The sequence below is a fragment of the Chelon labrosus genome (assembly GCF_963514085.1).
Source record: "Chelon labrosus genome assembly, chromosome: 11".
NCBI lineage: Eukaryota > Metazoa > Chordata > Actinopteri > Mugiliformes > Mugilidae > Chelon > Chelon labrosus.
The window spans coordinates 9,043,160-9,065,459 of NC_140344.1; the positions used below are offsets into that span (position 1 = coordinate 9,043,160).

The 22,300-nt window shown below is 41.4% G+C and overlaps 1 protein-coding gene across 1 annotated transcript; it reads left to right on the forward strand.

The window, feature by feature from the left end:
- The first annotated feature begins 234 nt into the window (after positions 1-234).
- ptdss2 (phosphatidylserine synthase 2) lies at positions 235-21,386 on the forward strand. Its single transcript, XM_084554692.1, has 13 exons — positions 235-829; positions 1,330-1,683; positions 6,102-6,203; positions 8,638-8,720; positions 10,327-10,394; positions 11,063-11,197; positions 12,300-12,350; positions 12,815-12,928; positions 14,403-14,521; positions 14,655-14,769; positions 15,055-15,200; positions 15,523-15,708; positions 18,407-21,386. The coding sequence occupies exons 2-13, from the start codon at positions 1,445-1,447 to the stop codon at positions 18,558-18,560; spliced, it is 1,512 nt and encodes a 503-aa protein (XP_084410818.1). The 5' UTR covers positions 235-829; positions 1,330-1,444; the 3' UTR covers positions 18,561-21,386.
- The last annotated feature ends 914 nt before the right edge of the window (positions 21,387-22,300 follow it).

The following is a 22,300-nucleotide window of genomic DNA, read 5'->3' on the forward strand; positions in this document are numbered from 1 at the left end:
ATATATATAATTCTGAAAGTAGGCTATGAACAATCAAGCTGACACGTTAATCCTTTTCTGCTATGCTTAGAAAAAACCTACGGTGAAAATTATTTTATTGTTTAAATTTTCTACTTTAATACTATTTTATAGACTGTACATAAATATCTTTTATAATTCAGTCTGTGTTAAATATACATGTATTTCTTTAACCACAGGCTGCGAGGGCGCAGACTCAGCGGAAGTGACGTCACGCAAATGACCCAATACGTGCATGCCCAAAACATTTTGTAAGAACCGAGAACCCGATTTCAACAGACGTTTTTATAGTTTGTCCGGTTAAACTATGTGTTATTGTGGAGAGACATGTTTTAAACCCACTGTTACTGTGGGATTATGCAACTTCAACCTCTGCTCATCATCGACCACTTTAAATGGACGATCCTCAACTAAACCCGCCAGAGACGCCAGACTGTCAAGTTACAAAAACTACACAAAGCATCTGAAATAAGGCTGCCGGAGCACCAGATTGTGTTTTCAAAGTAAAACTCTTCTATTATGTGGTAACGGAAGTGGCTTTTATTTTAACGAACACATACCGGAAGCGGCGTTTTTGCTCTAACAATTAGCAAACGTCCATGTGATGTTTTTAGACTCAGACTGCAGTCGATGCGGTGAGTCCTGTCCGCCTGCTGCTGTATGAGTGGCAGTCTCCGAGCTTAGCGTGATACAGTCTCCACCAAAAACACTTTTTATTATATTTGCTAAACGGGTGCATTTCAACGTATGTACCAATGTAGCGCTAGCAGTTGGTGAACTCCTCCGGACTGTAATCCCATAAATTCAGCTGGTAAGTAATGCTAGTTTAATTTTAACCGATAGCTAGCTAGTGTACACACAGTTTCTCAACATGAACAGTAAACGAGTTCTTGAATAATGAAGGTTTCGTGTCGGTTAGTTAATTGATAACTATTTAACAACATTGTCAGTTAACTTAGCCTTGTAGCAAGGTCAAACAGTAATGTGCTACGAATAGCTAACGCGGTTATTCAAGCTGTCTAACATCAAGGATACGCGCCCATCGCAGTGTAGACACTGGGATGACTTTAAATGATATTTGTCTGATAAATATCCCCACATTGGGTATGTCATTTCCAAACGTGGTCGCCATTGCTGACAAATGACACTCTGTCCCGCTTGTCGCCTGCTTTGATTTAAGCTGCCCACGCCACATTTCTCATCCGCATGCTGTGCAGGTCAGCGGTTAAAACAGCCGCAGGACGAGATTGTCAGGTTTATTCTCCTCCCTAATATCGTCCTGGTAACGCTCATTTCCTCTGACCACCCCAGGATGCTGACTGTCACTTGGGTGGGGCTGACGCGGATGACGGCAGAGCTCCGGGATAAACCAACCCGCACAGGAACGTTTTGAAGCACCGTGGGCTGTTGGTCGTCGGGTGAAGCCATGACCAAGCCCGAGTCGAAGAGAAGCGGCGGGGCGGCGATCAACGCCACCGGCAAGGGCGCTGCTGCTGCTGCAGCCGCCGCCGCGGAGCAGGTGAACAACGGATCGGTGGATCCTGGGTGTCCGGATCAGAGCGCCCCGATCAAAGCCAAGGTGATTAAGCAGATCTCCAGGGAGAGTCTGCACCGGAGAAACACGGAGTGCGAGGTCTATGACGACGGGACCAACACCTTTTTCTGGTGAGTGCTTTCTGCCAGTGTCAACAATATCAGTAGATACAAGGAAAATAGTTCCTGGAAACAATTCCTGCAGGAATATGGTGTGCTTTTATGTTTGAAGGTGATCAAGGTGACCTCCTTTAATCAGTACAAACACTGTGACCTTGTTCCATAATGCACCATTATTTATATAATATAAGCAAAGCTGAAAATGTGCTTTTGTGAAACTGCTTTGTCACAAAGAGATTGCAAGAATTCACCGAAGCCTACTACACATATGGTATCACTTTTAAAGGACTAATGTCTGCTGTCGCAGATGTTTACACTGCAAGTCTAACCTCGGAGCTAGTTGTTGACGAGACACAAGCTAATATCCCACCCTGCGACTTCAGCAGAAAGAGATCCACATCTGGCTTGAAGTCAAGACCGATATTATGCCCATGTGGCAAACTGGAGGAATGAATACAGATGCACCACTGACAGGACTGCACACACACACACAACGAATGAGCGTGCTGATAAGTGTCCGATGTAGCTCTCGTTGCGCGGGGGTATGCTGCTGGTCCAGAAAAGCAACATTCCTTTCTGCTGGTGTCTTTAATTTATAGCCATCTCAGGCTTTCAACCTGTCGCTCCAGGAATATTGAAGCCCTGGGTATGTGTGTTTCATCTCTGTTTTGTGTGTAAGGTTGGAGTCAATAAGAATCTGCTAAGCTATCCAGTATGTTTGGCGGCAGAGGAGAGTGGTCCTCTCAGAGTGAACCTTAATGAGAACGATATCTATGTTTCAGGAGTGGTGCCATTAACAGAATGCAAACACACCTGCAGTGTATACAGTAGTTTCAAATATATGGCCATTTACTATATGGTAGAGTGAATACTCTAAACTAGTTTTTTAAAATGCATTGTAATTTGGCAGCACTACATAATGCATCCTTACTTGTCAGCAAGGTAGACATCCTTTGTGAGTCTAAGAAATTTCAACAAATACTAACCTCAAGATAGAATTGAATGGGTCACTGTAGTATAGATAGCAACAGCTTTAACCAGGTTTACCTAATAAACTGGCAGCTGAGTGGGTAGGCAATGATCAAGATGCAATCTGAACATTTTCTAATTATTTAGACTAAATTCTAGCTCATGTTGGTCTTAAAATGACTGGCTCTCCTTGGTACTGCCTGTGATTTGTGTGATTGCATGTTAAGGAATTTAGCGTCCAAGCGTTTGACACTCCCAGTTTGGTTCTAATGGAGAACTGATAACGATGAATGGCTTTGTAGCTGTATGACTTGTGGTCAGCTTCAGAAACATTTGGCTGTTGTGAATCATATGATATTTATGGGCTAACACTTCAAGCACAAGCACACTGAAAACTGGAGAAAAAAATAGCAAATTTTCATTTTAAATGTACATCCAGTAGTCACCATGTCAAATTAAAGCATTATTGATAATTTTTGTAACGGTAAACATGTTTGATGTTATCTTAGCGTATGTCTGACCACAGAGTCAATACAGGAATGCAGTGGCTATGTGTGGGAGTGTTACACAGTCATATCTAGGAATTGTGTGAATGTCGGAAGCTTCCTCTGGTTCTTAAGGAGGATAACAACATGGCATGCAGCTTATTCCAGTTGGTGCAGGTTGCAGTTGAAGAAGCATTGTATTCTGTGAGGACTGTATTGGATAGGAGTGAAACTGATTACACAAAATGTTGTGCTGGCACACCACTTTTGTTTTTTCCTTAAATAACATGTTTTGTGCAGTCTGACTACAGGTAAAGGAACATGTCTGGTTAGTTACATGGAATTGACTCAATCATTGTTTATCTCAGCATTTTTGTCATCCCAATTAAACACTTGCATTCAACCTCAGGACAATATTATTTTATTTCTGCATTTGTTGAATAAGAAGCTTGTTTTATCTGCCCCCCCGAGGCTTTGAGATAGATTTTGTTCAAAGCTCAGGCTGCCTCTCGTTTGGTGCAGACTGATGTTTCGGCAGCGTCTTTTCACTCCCTGTGGTGTTGTATGGTTGTCAAGCAAGAGAAGCCAGGCCCTCCCTTGTGTCTCCTGCCAAACAGGTTGGATAAGGAGGTGGAACAGGGAGAAAATGCTAATGGCATCTGACATGACGTCTTTGTGACTCAGACTGTACCAAAGGGCTGGCAGAGGGGGTGATATTTTGTAAGTTTGATGGATGACAGAATGACCTCAATACAATACAACTTCTTCAGAGCATTGTTATATTGCAATCCCTTTTTAAATAAAGAGACTAGTCTTAGTATTTACGATATATTCGCTATCACACCGTTTCTGTAACTAGGCTTGTGAAGCTTATATCCATTTAGCTCCTTTGCTGTGTCAAAAATACTAAAACATAACAGAGCCTGACAGTCACGGTGTGTGTGACATAAACACACACACTGCCTGGCTAAAAAAAAAAGTCACCTGGATCTAACTAAGCAAATAGGTACAAGGATAATTACTGCAGTTGGATGGGCCCTCTAAATGTGTTTTGCCTGGGATCTTGGCACAAGGGATTGTAACATCTTATCCTGTGTATTAACGAATGCATGGGCGATTCTCTTTCAGCTGGCAACAAGTTATTTAACCCCAACTGATGCAATGAGTAGCTTCTCATTTCTTAAACAACTATGTCGAAAAACACATCCCGCGGTCGTGGAAAAGATGTTAGTCTGTTTGAGAAGGGTCAAATCATTGGCATGCATCAAGCAGAGAAAAGAGATTGTAGAAACTACTAAAATTGGGTTAAGAACTGTCCAACGCATTAATAAAAACTGGAAGGATAGTGGGGAAACATCATCTTCAAGGAAGAAATGTGGTCGGAAAAAAATCCTGATTGATCGTGATCGGCGACCACTTAACCGTTTGGTGAAATCATATCAAAGAAAAACAACAGTAGAACTCAGATCTATGTTTAATAGTAAAGTTTCCACACGTACAATGTGAAGGGAACTCAAGGGATTGGGACTGAACAGCTGTGTAGCCTTCAGATAACCACTAATCAGTGAGGCTAACCGGGAATCTTCCAGGATGACAATGTCAGGATTCATCGGGCTCAAACTGTGAAAGAGTGGTTCAGGGAGCATGATGAGACATCATTTTCACACATGGATTGGCTGCCACAGAGTGGTGGTGGTAAAGAGCTGAGCTGACAAGAAGAAAACACAACACAGGTCTAATCTTAAATTGCGACATGCTTGGTCGTGTTCAGCAGATATGTTCATAGCCACTGACCTGCCTGGTTGAGCAGTCACCCCATGAGGATCAATTCCAGCCTTTGTTGCATGTTTTACTTCTTGTTTCTCTCCACTAATGAGTGTCCAATAAGGTAAAAAAATGATGAAAAGAAATGCCAAAATGAAATTCAAGTTCATGCATCATACATGGGTACATATGTCATAACATTAACTTAACAAATGCTGTCGTCTGTTGACTTCACTCTGAGTTTCACAATTCACTCTCAGGTGTGTGTGTGTGTGTGTTTTAACCAAGCGCAATGTGGTGTTTTTGATGGCTGGTATATTTTGAAGAAACACGTAAAGGATTTGCAGTGGGTTAAGATTTTAAAAGCGTCTGGATTGGCTCTAATCCTAATCCTGTGTAAAGGCGTAACATCTCTAATTGTAATATTCTACCTGCTGCTTGATCAGTCTGAGCATTCCAGGAATGAGCATAAAATTCATAATAATTCACCTTGTTTCTCCTTTTATAAGTGTTCTCGGAATAATGTCCTATTCAACTTTGCAAAGTGCTTCTCTCTAATTGAGGATTTAATGTGTTGCTCATTACTTAATTTAAACTCTTGACCCAGAAATTGTAAGTGATTAATAAAACTTTGCCCCCACAGCTGAGATAAACATGAGATAAGCGTGGATCTTCGGTATATCGTACCATCGTCTGACAAAGGGCAATGTTTGTTTACTGCCATGGGGTGATCTGGGAGAGAACCGCCTCCATCCAACGTGAAGGCCTTCAAACTCAACAAAACGCATAACTTCAGCTTGTATTTTATCAAGTAGAGATTTTTCACAGAACACAGTCACCAGAACACTGATGCAAAAGCAGTTTTTTGACTCTTTCCTGTTAGTTTAAACCAAAGTTTCTTGTATACCATTTTTGCAACTATTTTCAGCTACAGTAACCCAGTTTCCCTGGAGAAATCTGTTCCAGCTATTCTGTTTTGTCCCTTCTCCGCTGCCTTCATTTCCCCTCGTATTCTCTTTGGATTAATTGAGACAACACTTTTCTTTTGTCTTAACAGGATGTTAAGCTTTAAGACACTTTGTGCGTTCTTAGCACAGATTGTAAAACTTTCTCTGTGGCTATGTCAGAGGCTTTTTTTTTTTTTAAATGTTCTTCTCTAAAAATAGTATTAATATCTCCCTCTCTGTCCGTTCTCTCCCTCTTTCTCCACAGGCGAGCTCATACTGTGACAGTGCTGTTCATTCTGACCTGTGCTCTAGTCTACGTCACTCTGTTGGAGGAGACTCCTCAGGACACGGCCTACAACACCAAAAGGTCAGCGGGCTGTATTTTCACTTCCTCTGTGTCCACAAAGCCAAAACCCTGCAGGGCCCCCGGGGCAGACCAAAAAATTCCACTAGCTAAAGTAACACATGATGCAAAATATGCGTATGTATCCCTTTAGAGCTAGATGCAAATTGGGCATATTTTATAAGAAGCTGTTTTCAAGTTTGTAGAAAATAGTTTTATGAGGTCGTTTTCAACCAGTACATTAGAATGTTTTCTTACTAATCAACCTCACCGGGCCCTTTCCCTGAAAGGGTAAGGTGACTGTGTTCTAAAGGTATGTCATGTTAGTCTCTTGACATGCGTGTGCGTAAAAAATACCGGGAAATAGTAGAAGTGTGTGTGTGTTTATCTGTCTCCTTTGGGTCATGTCACGTTACTATTTAAAACCTGATATCACATAACGCAGTCGGTAGCCTACTAACATTGTTATCTTATATTTAACATCAATTGGAATGAAGCCACAGAACAACCTGAGTGAGGTACAGAAGTCGAACACAGTCACTTCCTTTTTCAGTAGCATTCACCTTAAGCCCAGCTGGCCCTCTCTCAAGGCCATGTGTCACACGTGTGTTGCTATCAACGGAGAAATAAAACCGTGCTGGCTGTAGAAAAAAAAAAGGGCATGACTCCCAAGAGACCATTTTATTAGTATTTTATTACGTAGGTTTTATGGCTCATTCTTTTAACAGTTAAAATATGAATCGCAGTATATTCCATTTACAAAACCTGAGTGACACTGCCAGACCAGACTTAGATGACTGACATGTGATTCAGTTTTCTTTGTAAGAGCCAATAGCAGAGTGCACACTGAGGTTGATACTGGAAACTTGGAGGCTTCCAGAAAACATGTTTATCTTTTGGGTTGATTTAATTTATATACAGCACATTTTTAGGGACTAAACTGACAATGTTTCCAAAAATAAAACCACCAATAGATTTTACTTTCTGTTAACCTCATGCAAACTGGAGTGAACAAAAGTGTTCGTTGCCTTTGATTGATCTGAATGTCTGGACTGTGCAAACACTTGCACTGTTCTTCTGTTAAGTTGTCTTGTGTCTCTTCACGTAATCCAAGACTGACTCTAAGATGCTGATACTGCAGCTGTGGGGAGCATATAATCTGTTGCAGGTTCTCCTTGTGACTGAAGATAGTTCTTTGTGATTCTGGCTGTATATTTGTGCAGCTAGAATTTGGAACAGAGCAAATATCACCCTGATTGTATTGTTTGGATGTATGGATAAGAATTTGAACATCTAAACTGCCTACAACCTTTTCATATATGGTAGTTATATACTGTACATCAATAGGCCTTAATAATCTGAACTACTTTTGGGTTGTTAGCTGTGGAAACCAGGAGCTGTGGAAACCAAGTAATACTGTTGCTTCTAATTTTGCAGAGCAGGGTTTTATAAAATGACATGCTGCAACACAGCCTTTGAACTCTGAGATTCTCCCTGTCCCGCCATCTCTCTAGTTGGTTTGCTGCTGCTTTAAGACTCAGATTTCTGTGTCACGGTTCACCATAGTTGCTGTCATTTTTAATTTGCTTCAGCGCAACTGTGTGTTTTGAAGACAGACTGGAACAGTCAAGAAAGCACAAGCAGGCTGTGTCAATGACATGAGTGTTTGTGGGATTGTGGGACGGTTCTTAACAGGATTTGCTGCCGTCAGCGCAGTCCGGCTCGTCGGGATAAAGATCCCAGAGCTTCTTCCTGGCAGCGGAGAATACTCTCTCACACACACACCCACACACACTCTCTGAATCTTTCTCGCATAACACAATTAACATTGTGATTTGGGATCACTAGTTCACACACAAAGTTCACTTTGACACATTAGTCCTCTTTGAATGACAATTAATGCAGTTAATTTCCTCAGGCAATCAGCTACACACAGTCATACCTTTACACTTATTAGAAGGCACAAGCTGTAATCTCATTGTATGCTAAGCCTCTTAAGCCTGCCCTGTCTGCTTGTAAATTCAGAGTAACGTCCTTCCTGGTCTCCTGGTTTTCAGATCTTAACACAACTGTCATTAAAGGCAAAACAGCTCAGTGTTCAGTAGATTGGCCTGATGTTTTGGCCTGATTGGCCTGATGATTGTAATGAAGAATAATTCTATGTCCAGCTGCTGATACCAACCTTAAATTATGTCAAATTGTGCTCCATAACTTTCCCCTTCCTTCATTCAGTGTTGAACAATATGACAAAACGTGTCAGTTTCCAATAATATATGGTATAATAACGGGATATTTAAACCCCTGACATCAAAGGTCTTTGAGGAAGTCTATGGAAAACGATGAATATATGTTTTTAAGGCTTTGGAGTGTTTGTTTTAGAAAATGGCTGTTACTTGTATGTGTTGCATAGCACCAATTTAAACCGTATTTTTCTTTGTTTCTAATTGTTCTCCTGTAGGGGGATCGTGGCCAGCATCCTGGTGTTCCTCTGTTTTGGAGTGACACAGGCCAAAGATGGACCTTTCACCAGACCACATCCAGGTATGACAAGCATGTTTATCACCCATATAAAGCAATCATAGGATTGTATACTATCAGCCGTGTCCTACGGTAAAACAAGTGTATGGACATGCAGGTTGAATTGTATGTCAGTAAACTGAAGTGACTCCAGTTCTTGTAGGGCTGTTTTACATGGGCAGCATGGTGACGCTTGAAACTTGATACCTAGCTAATAGGCGGTTTATGCTTCTGCGTTAAGTTGACGCAGAGGCTACGGCGACAACGCAGACACCTACGCTGAGCCTTCGCAGAGCCTAGCGCCGTAACTGGCGTGCACTTCCCCAGAAATATAACCACGCGGCGCAGAGTGCATGAGCTGTGATTGGTAGCGCCGTGTTTCCACTTTAGTACTTGGTATTTCCAGCTGCTTCTCCATCGTCGCAATTTCCAGTTGTTTTGGATCAATAAAGAGTTGGTATGGTTAACTGAGGAAGTTTGGAGATACAGACATTTATATGACTTGAGTTCAGTCACCATTGTTGAAAGTGAAGCAGGAAGCGGAAAGTAGATACAACTAACCAGGAGTCCAATCACAACTGTATAAAAGCAGCGTGCATGTGACTAGTTCACCAGTAAATGACACTCCCGGCCTGCTTCTTCCAAACGGATTTTCTGTCGCTCGAGTTCAGACATGTCAATCAAGTCAGGCATGCCCCAAACACGCCTCCCTTTGTGGCCTAATATCTACTTAACTATGGTTTATTTTCAAATTAGCACCAGCACATTGTTCAGAAGGAGCTTAGTTAGCTAATGGCATCATAATGACTTGTGGAAAAAAATACACTGAGTCTGCGAACGTCCTCCTACGCATTAAAAGAAACTTATGTACACAACAAGATATGACTGTTTTAATAGAGCTGTGTTTAAAAGAACTTGTCCGTCTAGAGGCATTCTCACACAACAACAAACTCCAGAGGGGAGGGAAGGGAAGGAAGGAAGATGACAGGGTGTGGAGGGCAGACACATTGAATGTTGTTGGCTGTTGTCGGCATATAGTGGTCAGGCAAGAATTTAGTTTGCCACAGTGCCTTGTACCTTTTGTGTTTTGAAAGACATGGTAATTTTTACTGTGTGCGTGTGTATAAAGAGTCACTGCATTACACTATCTGACCTGTTGAGCCAGCCGAGTAGGTCCTGGTATTGTTCACCTTGTTGCATTTCAGTTGGTACCCTGGGAAAAAAAAACAGAGGGATCTTCAGATTTCTAACTTGTAACTCCTGCTGGGTCGCTGGCTGGGAGTGTCATTTTAACTGAGATAATACATATGAAGAAATAACTGGTGAATAAAGAAAACTTACTGGGTGTACTAGAGAAGATTAACACTTTAATATTACTCATTTAATTTAATTTTCAGACATTCCATTATCTATGGCAGTCCTTCATTTATAGTAGTACTCAGTTATCATTGAATTGTTCCATGGTAGTAGAAAACAAACACATCTGCCCAGCCAGCTTGGATATTTGTGTGTGGTCATGTGTTCGTTTTTAATGTCATGCTCACGTTTCATATTTATTTGTCTTATTATATATATATGAAGTGACGTGGCTCATATCTGGTGTAATTCATCGCTTTCTTTCTCCCTGTAGCTTATTGGAGGTTCTGGCTTTGTGTCACCGTCGTCTACGAGCTGTTCCTCATCTTCATCCTATTTCAGGTTGGTGTGTTTATCAGATTGATGTCTACAAAGATTTGCATCTGAACATTCAAAGGGGCATGCACACTTGAACATATGCACAGACAAGTACACTGCTGATGTGAACACCATACAGCAGTGACATGAAGTATGTCAATTACACAGCGAGCTCCTCTTTCTTCAGTGTTTTTCTCGATCATTTTGGTGATGCAATGCCTCTTCCTTCCTCACAACGTGGCAGCGGCGGGTCACACGCTCACACTGACCTTTGGTATAAATCCATCTAAGTCCAGATAGAGTCCATGAAGCCATCTCAAAACCATGCCAAAATAAAGGATTTTATGTCAGATTTCTTCTCCAATCTCTGGTGTTTTTTCTGCTGTGATCCCTTGAAGCCTTTTTTCTTGCTTCCACTTTAATCAAAGAGTCTATCACTGAGCCAAAGCCTTTAAACAACCTGCACTGTGTCCTAACCAAGCCACTACAAACCAGATAGATATTTAAGCCCTCCCGGACTCACTGGAGGTTAAAATTAAAGCTGTAGCTTGATGAAAAATTATTATTTATGATACAGAAATGGATGTGGACATTTGAAGGCACGTCTTAAGAACACATTGTGGAGAGGCCTTCTTTTCTAAGTGCTGATCTCTCTTTTTTTTTTTTTTTTTATTCTTAACCCCGGTATCCAGACGGTGCACGATGGACGACAGTTCATGAAGTACATTGATCCCAAACTGGGGGTGCCCCTCCCTGAGCGTGACTATGGAGGAAACTGCCTCATGTACGACCCAGGCAACACTACAGACCCCTTCCACAACATCTGGGTGAGAACTTTGAATTTATTGTGTTATTTTACATTCCCACATCTTTGCTATTGATATGAATCTATGCTAAGCAGTATATATTTTTTAAATGCATCATTATTTCTAGTCATTATTTGTATATCGTAATATGTTGCTGAAAAAATTGTATTGAATTGAAAACTTGTAACAGGCCACCTTTCGAGAAGTCACATTTTTGACCCAGTCCTGCAGTTATTGGGTTGTATACTTGGTCCTCAAGTAGGATTAATACGGAAATGACCCAGTTCTCTAAACAAGTCTGTAAAAGGCCTCCTGCAGTACTGTGAAACTCACCAAATCCTGTTTACCTTATCCACTCTCTAACATTAGGCTCTTCAAACGTTCAAATTATGGCCACATATTTATTATAAAACCCATTTTCAGTTGCATAAAAAACAATTACGATAGATAGATACAGAAAAATACAGTAAATAACTGCTTATAGATGTATTTTTATTTTTTTGTGTCACGACGCCCCACTAAGTTTTGTCCTGTTCAGTGACCCAGTACTCACTGTGCTCATTTCCCCTTTGTAACGATGTGAACTAGATGTGGTGATTCATTACAACATGAGGGCCTGTACTCCAACTGTACAGCCAAAGCTACAAGCTAAAAGTGGTAGGTATTAGTTGCACAGACTGTGTTGCCGTCTCCAAGGGCACCTGCTATTTTGGTTCACGTAGGTGAACCAGTCCAATGTGCAAAAGGGCCCAGTGAACTGGAAAGTCAGTCGCACTTGGAAAAATTTGCTAAAAAGGAAAGTTGGAAAGAAGGCAGTGACACACATGATTGATGAGCTACTGTAACACAATTAAACAATGTTTCTTTGCAGCAGCTTGGTCTCGATTGCAGGTGGTTAAAAACAGGACAGTCATGCAAAATGACACTGTGCTCTGGTGTGGCAATTCTCATTTGCATATTTATCAACATTTATGTCCTGCGGCCTTCAGGTGACAGCATATAATAACCTGAAGGATAAGCTTTTTATACTGTTTTAAGCAGAAGAGGACAAGATAGTCGGATGTATCAGAGGGTTTGCGAGGATAATATGGTATTAAATGAATACATTGATTTGTGTCTACAGGACAAGATGGATGGATTTGTTCCAGCTCACTTTCTGGGATGGTACATCAAGGTAGGTTTGGGTGCACTAGCTGACTGGTTTCAACTGTACTGTTGTGATGACTTAGAATCAGCAGTTCAGCTTTTCAAATTGAACCCAAATCATTTTCAGTTCCCGCTTCATGGAAGCAGTTGAGCATGTGACTTAGGAGGGATGTTTGTGGGATGACCACGATGTCTGAGTCAGCGATTACAGATAACACACATTTAGATTTACTGAAGAGGAAGATCATTTCATAAATTTGACTTGCTGAGTTGACAAGCACCTCAATCATTAAGTATCAACTCAGATACCGTTACCATATTACGATAAAACTTGTAGTTTATTTACAAAGACTTGAAGCGTGTTTTTTCATTGTGTGGATTTTTGACACTGAATGATATTAAGTTTCGTTCTCTGGTGTCTTGCTGACTGGTCACTCCGCACCATTCTTCATCTGTTCATGGCTCCTCTTCTCGTTTTTTTTCCCCTTTCAGACTCTGATGATTCGGGATTGGTGGATGTGTATGATAATCAGTGTCATGTTTGAGTTCCTGGAATACAGCCTGGAGCACCAGTTGCCCAACTTCTCAGAGTGCTGGTGGGACCATGTACGTACAAATATTTCTGCTCTTTGTTATTGCGTGCACATTACTGTGCGACGCATTGTCAATAGGACTCTGAGTGTAAGAATCAATGGCACCGATAAAATAATTGCATGACAACATACTATATTTTTGTGAGAACATGTAGAGAGAGGCAGCTTTAAAGACAGGAAACTGTACTGAACATTAAGACATCTGCTCTTCAGACCTAGCTGATTTCAAAGACACAGATTCTCCGCTAATAATCAGAATAATGGCTCAGTCAGAATAAAAATGCCTCATGTGGTCACTTCATTTGTTAGCTTGATTGTCTTTCATGAGGTAAACATCAGGTGATGTGAGTTTTGCAGAGGGACAGAAGCATAGTGGAAGCGTTTTGCAAAGATGAACAAAGTCAAAATCAGTCATGGATCAATCTTAGACTTGGTTATCTTTTTCTACTGAATGAATTCAGTGTTGTCAATATAAGATTAGTCACAGATAAAAATAAACTCCTGCTCTAGTTATATCATATTCAATGCACCACAGCAGGCAAAAACAGTTTGCACATGTCAGTAAAGTTCTATTGTGATGTTGTTTTGGGGAATGCATGACATATTTCTTATCTGATCACTTTATGTAGTGTCCATGTAAAAACCGTGAAGCTGGGATGTCTGATCAAAATGATTTCAGTTGACCTGAAGAAATCTTGTCCATGTAAAAGTAGTCAGTGTTAGCTATGTGCTCTGAACTAAAACGCACTCTGCACTTTCTCAGTCTGATGTTGGATGTGAATACGCTGCAGACGTCACTAAACTAAATGTGACTCACATTTGTCCACATTAGATTAACCGTCCCTCTCTTGTGAATCACCATGGGAACAGACTGAAGTAAACTAAAAAGTCATGCGCCTTTTTTCACGAGCTGTTTTGCAGAACAGATACGGCATGTATTGAATTTACTCAAGTTGGAGAAAACTACTGTAATTCTGAGCTGTTGCTCTGCAGGTGAAGAGGCAGAATGTGACACAGTGGAAAGGTTAAAGCCGTTTGATTTCTGCTGTCTAGATTTAAGATGGCAATTAAGTACTCCTTTGTATAATAAAAATCTTATAAAGGCAGTCAAATAGAGCTGGTTTATCCAACAAGCAGTTCACTGTGAAAACATACTAAAGAAACTTAATCAATGCTGCAGTTGCCTACGATGCCACAAAAGCACTGGATTACTTATAGTAGATATGGTTTACAGTACAAGTTCATACATGTTGAATGTATTCTGTGATTCATTTCAAATAGAAACACTAGTCTGTCTGCTCCATAGACTACAACAAAAACTAACCAGGCAGTCAGGGAGATGTTAGTCAAGCATAATCTGCTCACACCCACGCAATCCAAAGGAAGGATCTAATCTAATAAATGTGTGGTGTGTAGGTGGATCATGGTTGTGTAGGAGCGTTGCTGTACTCCATTCACCCTTTAATATAATGGTTCTCCCTCCCTAGTGGATCATGGATGTGCTGGTGTGCAACGGTTTGGGGATCTACTGTGGCATGAAGACCCTGGCCTGGTTGTCGATGAAGCCCTACCAGTGGCAAGGCCTCTGGAACATTCCTACATACAAGTACAGCTTCATTAATTCTGCATCACTCACACATCCACTCAGTCCACGTTCACTGTCTCCCGTTAGATGTGTTAGATGTGTATTTGTGCATTTTTTTTTAAATCTAATATTACATCTGCTGTGTGCCTCACAGGGGGAAGATAAAGCGTATAGCATTCCAGTTCACACCGTACAGCTGGGTGAAGTTTGAGTGGAAGCCTGCATCAAACCTCCGTCGCTGGCTGGCTGTGTTAGGCATCATCTTCATGGTAAGAAATATCATGTTATACATACGAGGAATTTGTTGTGGTGGTCGGAACAATAGGCATAAACAAAAGTTAGGAAAAAAACATATTTTTCTTTTGTATGTTGTTGAAATCGTTTTTTTTTTTTTTTTTTTTTTTTTTTTTTCAAATCCTCATATGTTATATATTTTTTTAATTAAATGTTTACATCTGTACCTCTCTATTTCTTATTGTTGTAATTTCCTCGCTTACTGCATTCTCAGTGTTTCTGAATTTGGATGCGCATTACTTTATCTCCTCCCTCATCAGTTCCTCTTGGCGGAGCTGAACACCTTCTACCTGAAGTTCGTGTTGTGGATGCCTCCCGAGCACTACCTCGTGCTGCTCCGCCTCGTCTTTTTCGTCAACGTGGGAGGTGTGGCCATGAGGGAGATCTACGACTTCATGGATCACCCGTGAGTAACAGTGTGGAGATGGTTTTCAGGTGGTTTAGGGTTATTACCTTTAACCTGGACTGGTCAAAAGATAACTGCAGTTAAAAAAAAGAAAAGAAACAATTATACATACAAGCATACATACAACTCTTTGTGTTGTTTCTGTTTATGTTGGGGTCATTTATTGTCTCCCACATAAACCTTAGGTTTTATTTATTTTCTACATGAGTAGTGATGGCTCTGCTAACGTTCATGTTAGTATTATCCTCATCACGCGTGCCTATAAACAATAAAACTGTCCTCCATAGTCCATAATGACTCATTGTGTGTTTTTTCCTAACAGGAAGTTCCACAGGAAGCTTGGCCAGCAGGCTTGGTTGGTAGCAGCAATCACAGTGACTGAGTTCCTCATAGTAGTCAAGTACGACCCCAACACCATCATGCTGCCCATCCCCTTCTTCATCACGCAGTGCTGGTTGTTAGGAATCCTCCTCATACTCATCTGGACCATGTGGAGGTTTTTCATGCGGTAAGAAGTGGGAAAAGGGAAAGTGGGTGAGGGTTACAAACCGTGTAGGCTGTAGATGCATATAATATTATTAAACTCGTATTTATGTAAAACACATATTTCTCATGCATGTTAGGTAAATGTAAGCCATATTTACTCTTTGCAGCTGCTGTGTAGTACAGAGGTCAGAGTAACCAAGAGATCAAACCTGGGAGATGGGCCAGGTCCAAGTTATATGTACTTCAGCTGTGTTTTGGTCAGGGTCTTGGGTTTTTATGTTAATATGCTATAAGTGTGGATAATGGTGTTGTGTTTGAAAGTGGCTGCACGTCATGCAGCTGTCAGAGTTGGTGTTCGCTCGCTCTATTTGGGTTCATTGGACATCCTGTTGCACATCTTCTGGTGTTTCTAAGTTTCTTGCCGAAGAAATCCTTCCTCAAACTGTAAAATCGCATACAGGAAAAAAAAACGCTTGTCTCCACTTTTATTTATTTATACACATTTATTCAAACATTTTTAACATAAAATCTATGAATTAAGAAACTATTTCAAACATTTACCGAAGTCAAGATTTATGCAGTGTAGACCTAATTACGACAGGTGTTCTATTCTGACGTTAGTAGTCGTAGTAGTAGTACCAGTACTAGTAGTAGTACTAGTAGCAATATGGTTTAACTTTGATGGCTTGTGCTGATTGTAATTGGAAGTGCACTTTATAACTGATCTGTGAAAGTTCTGCTTATGGAAAACCCAGCGAGCATTTTATTGGGTCTCTGTTTAAAGAATTCCCACACTGACCTGGTTCTGAATTTCTTTGGATATTTTCCAGCATGCCTGGCACAGGAACTCGCATAACTGGGATGAAAGCAAACGCGTCCGTTTTTTGCAGCCCTAAAGTACAGTTCAATTACATTAGCCAGCTGGATTTCAGAAACGTAGCTTCACATGGGAGAGATCCTATCAGATGTGAGTTTGCGTTTATGTTTGATTTAGCTTTCCCTCATAACCACATGCAGTGATTTGGTTGGATTCACGTCCTCTTGAGTGGTGGTCCTGTTTAGTGCAGCCCTGCCCCAGCATGTTAAGCCTTTTATCTGCTTTCTCCCCCCTCCTCTCCTCTCCCGTCCCCTTCTCCTCTTCTCCGTCCCTCCTTCCTGCTCCTGTTCAGCAGTAGCGCAGCAATGTCCTTGTCAAATGAGGTAGGTATAGGAGAGAGATGCCTTGCCCTGTCCACTCCCTCCTATCAGCAGTGTTTTTGTTTCTTGCACATCACTGTTTGGATCCATCGTTCCAATTTAGAGGATTTTTTGGGGTCCTCCAGAGAGCACAGATATTACTCCTCATGGCTCCATCTTTCGCATGGCACTCTGAGGTTCTTGCTGTGGTGAATTTTTATCTTCATTTGCCTTCAGATCACTTTCAGTCAGCTTAGTGATGCAGAGGACATGCAGCTTGTATTGTGAATGAAGCCCAGAGGAACTGTTGACACCCTCCACACACACACACACACACACACACACACACACACACACACACACACACACACACACACACACACACACACACACTGCGTCAGCATGTTAGCTCCTTCCACAGGGCTGCTCATCACTTAATGAGAGCCAATAAAGTCACCTCCACCAATTGCTCTGGTGCACATCCCTCCTGTTATATAGTACAGTACATCAGGGACACCAAACACTAAAGCATGCCATGTCATTCAGATCTGGGTATGTTGTATTTGTTATTGGTTATAAAGGTCCAGTGTGTAGGATTTACAAGGATTTATTAGCAGAAATGGAATATGTAATTGTGAATTGTTGTGTTTTCAATGAGCCTTTATATCTATATAGGGGGCTTCTCTTCTTTCTTGGAGTCAGCCATGTCTCCACAGCATCCCACAACAGACAAACTAAAACCTGTCTCTAGAGGGGGATTTTCATGTCAAATTGGCAGCCACCATAGTTTCTTCTATATGACTGGACAGGGAAGGATGAGGGACCTCACTGATAAATGCTACTAAATCCTAACGAACCTTTATTTTAACCTTCTTTGGTAACAGGTCAGCTTTTCCCCAGCAGTCAACATATCTTTGACCAGAGAAAGCAAAACATTATTGACAAATACTATTTATCCCAGCTGTACAGTGTGTTGTGTCACATTGCCCTATCCAATGCACCAATTATTTGGCTGTAAAGTGTCCTTGAGATTCTCATCCGCACCAGTCACGATAATCCGTTTATTTTCAGTGTGACTCACTGTTGTCAGACAGTACCCCATCCTGATCTGAGACCTGTAAATGGTGTATAACTTTTGTCAGGTGCTTCTTCTGGTACCGGTACTTGAGAAGGACCCATTCATGACAAAATTCACGAGCTACAGAATAGTACTTCCTGAGATTGTCCACAATTCTTGGTTGTGAACAATCAGCCCTCCCATGGCGGAACGCATCAGGGGAGAGAAGGGTTTTCTGTTTTTCAAACCCGTCTGTCATATTTGAGAGAGAAAAACCACTCATTTATCAGCTGAAGTCTTGGGACTCGTGTATATATACTGTATGTCCGAAACAGCTTTGTATCAAAACAGATAGCGGAAAATCTTTTAAGTACGCCTTCTAATGGAAAATTCATTGAGGATTAAAAGTTAGCGTAACAGAAATCAGCTGGGAAGAAGAGTGATTTTCTATTAATAGCTTGCCTGCTGTCCTTTAATCTTCTCACAGCGACATCACACTGCGCTACAAAGAGACCCGCCGGCGCAGACAGGAAGTCCCCGGTGACTGGGACCGCCCTCTGGGCAACGGCAGCACAGCAACGCCGTCGGGGCGAAGCAAGCTGAACGGCAGCTCTGAGACGCTGCGGCAGAGGAAGTCCTGAGAGGAAGTCGGTCATATTGTCTGCAGCGACTGAAGGGGAAAAAGGACACGGTTTGATGGGAAAAAAACAAAAGAGAAGAAGAGACACGCGGAGGCAACCAGACGGACACGTAGATCGTTCTTGTGCCTACATGAACCAGGTAGAAACTGAACAGAGGCAACGGGGGGAAGGGGTGATTTTGATTTGCTGCATTGTGTAGTTGTCATACTACAGGGATTTACCTCATTCTACTTTTATGAACATTTTGGGGAACTGTACACAGGACAAGATACATGTTTGTGTTATTTGTACATAATGTTGAATTTTGGGTGATGACGGGGGAAAAAAAAGCCGAAACTGTGGAGTGGTGGAAGGAGTAGAGGGGACGTAGATAAACTGACCAATAATCGACAGTAGTTTCCATTTTCTCGGCTGCACTTTGTCTTAGAAAACAAGAGATGAGCGTCAGGAACATATCCGCCTCTGTAAATATGCTTCGTTCTGTGTTGTGCTGTCGCAGAAGTGCCGGTGAGAAAAGGGAGAGCGTTTGGAGCAGTAACAAGTATCTGCAGATGTAAGGACTGATCTGGATTCCAATTATTGTCCACTGCTATGCAATCCTCAGTATCAACCTGGGACTTTGGCCGCTTTGTCACCTTGGAGCAGTTAAAACTCAGCTCGGTTAGAGATGTTGACGTATCGGTTAAGATCAAATGACACTTGATTAGCTCGGTGATTTAAAGTGGAACAGGTCCCAGGTACACGATACTTTGTTTACATGTAGGAGACAATGATCATGTACAGTTCAGGGTTCATTCCTGGAATCACTGAGCCTCCCTCAGTGTGATTCAGAGAGGAAAACCGCTCAAAGCCTTTCTCTCCTCTCTTGAAGAGAACGTCAAGTTTGTTTAGAAAAATTAAACAGGAATTAAAATAATAAAATAAAAATCGAGATGTACCATTTCCTAGTTATTTAACTGGTTATATTATAGATGCTAAATGGGATATAGTTTGGGTTCTTTTGTAGATGTTTTTTATTGTTTTACTATCACTATTGATATTTCTTTAGGGTCAGCTGATTATAAACACTAGATTGTACTCAAGTTTTGTGAAATGAGAAACCTGCAGCACTCTAATGAACACATCCATGACAATCACAACTTCTCCTCTGATGTCGGCTCGCAGTAACACGCAGCACCGATCTGGCCGTCCTTCCACTGTATTATAAAGAAGGCTGGGCTCTGCTGGCAGCCCATTCAGCCGCATCAGAACGGGAACTTGACGTTTGATTCCTTAATATGTTATTATTATAGAAATGTCATGTTGTGTGTTGGTTAAGTTTCCTCAAACAAAATGAAAACCAGGTTGAGAGGAGGAACGTGAAGGTTCAGGTTGTGTTTTGGTTTGGGAAAGGGAACCGTCGTTTAACTATGGGGGTTGCCATACTGCACATGCAATCAGCCAAAGCTTAAATCTCATTCCTGCTAAAGCCATAGATGCCACCCGGACCCGCCTGAGCCTCTCAAACCGCTGTAAAACCTCATTTTGATTCCTCTTTGTTTTACGTTTGAGGGCAAGTCGTGTGTGCAAACAGTGTCTGTGTTGGAAAATGTTACCTGGACGGGTCTGAAACCAAATTCACTGGAACTGCGACGATGTCAAAAATCCACCTTTCTCATTTTCTGTCTGAATATATGAAACTTATGTATCTGTATCAGTAACAGAGCTGTTAAATGTAGAGCTGCTTGTAATTAGTCAACAAGTAATTTATTAACTGTCGTGGTTATGATTCATTTTTGACTTGACGCTTGAGCAAACTACATTTTTTTGGGGTTTGAGTGGACAAGGCAAGGAATTTTTGGACGGCGCATTATGATTATATTTCTAATCAGCACTGTTTTCTCAGTTTGATATTATTCAACAGCTTAATTTAGTAACAATGTTAAGTGCAGCTCTGGTTACATGTTCAAAACTTTTCTAAAGGAGACCAAAAATTAGCTTGAAAATAACAGTATGTTCGGGCCTTACTGTTACCAAAACACCTCTAGTCTTTGTTCTGTGGTTGTCAGATCAGTCGTACGTTTCTGTGTTACTCGATGTGTTCCAGTGACGTCTGACATCTGTGAATCTAGCTCCAATTTCCTCTGCTGTAAACTAGGCTGATGTTTTCGATGACACTATAGTGATTTTCTTGTGAATGTAATCCAGCAGAAGCCGTTGTTCAAACGAGAGGGTTTGATCATATGTCATTTTGTTTTCGCCACCAACACTAAGCTGAGGTTCGTCCCTCCTCCGGGGCTCGTTGGCACATGTCGCCCTCTTTTTTTGAATACGGTGATTGCTGTGCAAACTTAAAACCCTAAACATGTTTAGCTGATGTTTCTGTACTTGTTATCCTGTGATGTGCTAATGCAGTTAGATTTTCTTCCCCTCCTTCCTTGAGTGAAAGCTTTTCAGACGCGGGCTAGACGTCTAGATCTAGACTTACACTAAAAACTTAAACCAACCCAAGTCATGATTTTGCACATCAGCTCTGAAACCACAAAATGTTAAATTCTCAATCCTAAGCTAACTGTAAAGACCAAATAGGAATTGGCCGAAAACAAACAACAAAACAACAAGAAGATCTTTTCCTTTAGTGTTTGAGGGTTCTGTGTAGTTTCACTTGCAGCCACATGGGGGCGGCAGACGTTCTCTTATCTCTGCCCTGCGGTCATTGACAAATAAAGGCCATTTATAAATGTGAACACGTTAAGATCATTAAAAACTGAAATATGCTGCTGCATCACATACTTTTATAATGTTTTCAATAAAAGCAACTGAAAACCCTAAACTTTGCCCAGTGATTGATTTATTTTAACAAACCAGGTGACAAAAGGGAAAGTTTGAGTTTTGAATGAACAGCTGTTACTAACTATTCACCTGTTGGGACTAAGGTTTGCTATATGCTTGTCTCAACATGGAGACAGGTAATCCACTGATAAGACCAACAGGCTGGGCAAGTGAAACAGTAAACAAAGCAGACAGTCACAAACCTGAACATTAACTACTTCCTTTGCCCACGGTGTGGTTAAACCTACCATTCCTGCTGATGGTAGGGTTGGTGATTTAATACCCAGCTCCACCTGAGTTACAGCTACTTAAAGTGTCAGTGTGTACGGCTGAATGATGTAATCATTATTTTCTTTACTCTGTGAAGTTATCTGTAACGCAAGTTAAGATTTACTGAACAACCATAATGTAATGACCACCTGTCTAATATTACATAGGTCCCCCTTTTCCTGCCAGAACAGCCCTGACCCGTCAAGACATGGACTCCACTAGACCCCTGAAGGTGTGCTGCTGTATCTGGCACCAAGACATTAGTAGTTGCGAGGTGGTGCCTCCCTAGATCGGACTCGTTTATCCAGCACATCCCACAGATGGTTGATTGAATTGATGTCTCAGCAATTTGGAGTCCAAGTCAACACCATAAACTCGTTGTTGTGCAGGTCGCATCCTGCTGAAAGAGGCCGCTGCCTTCAGGGAACACTGTTTCCATGCAAGGGTGAACTCTGTATGGTCCACAGCAATGCTTAGGTAGGTGTTATGTCGAAGTAACATCCACATAAATGGCAGGACCTGAGGTCTCCCAGCAGAACATTGGCCAAAGCATCTCAGTGCTTTTCCAGCAATTTGAACAACAGTTGGATCGGATCTCCCTGGCCAGACTTTGCACCCAATGTGCATCACCACTTTCCTTAGACTACTCTTGATAGGTA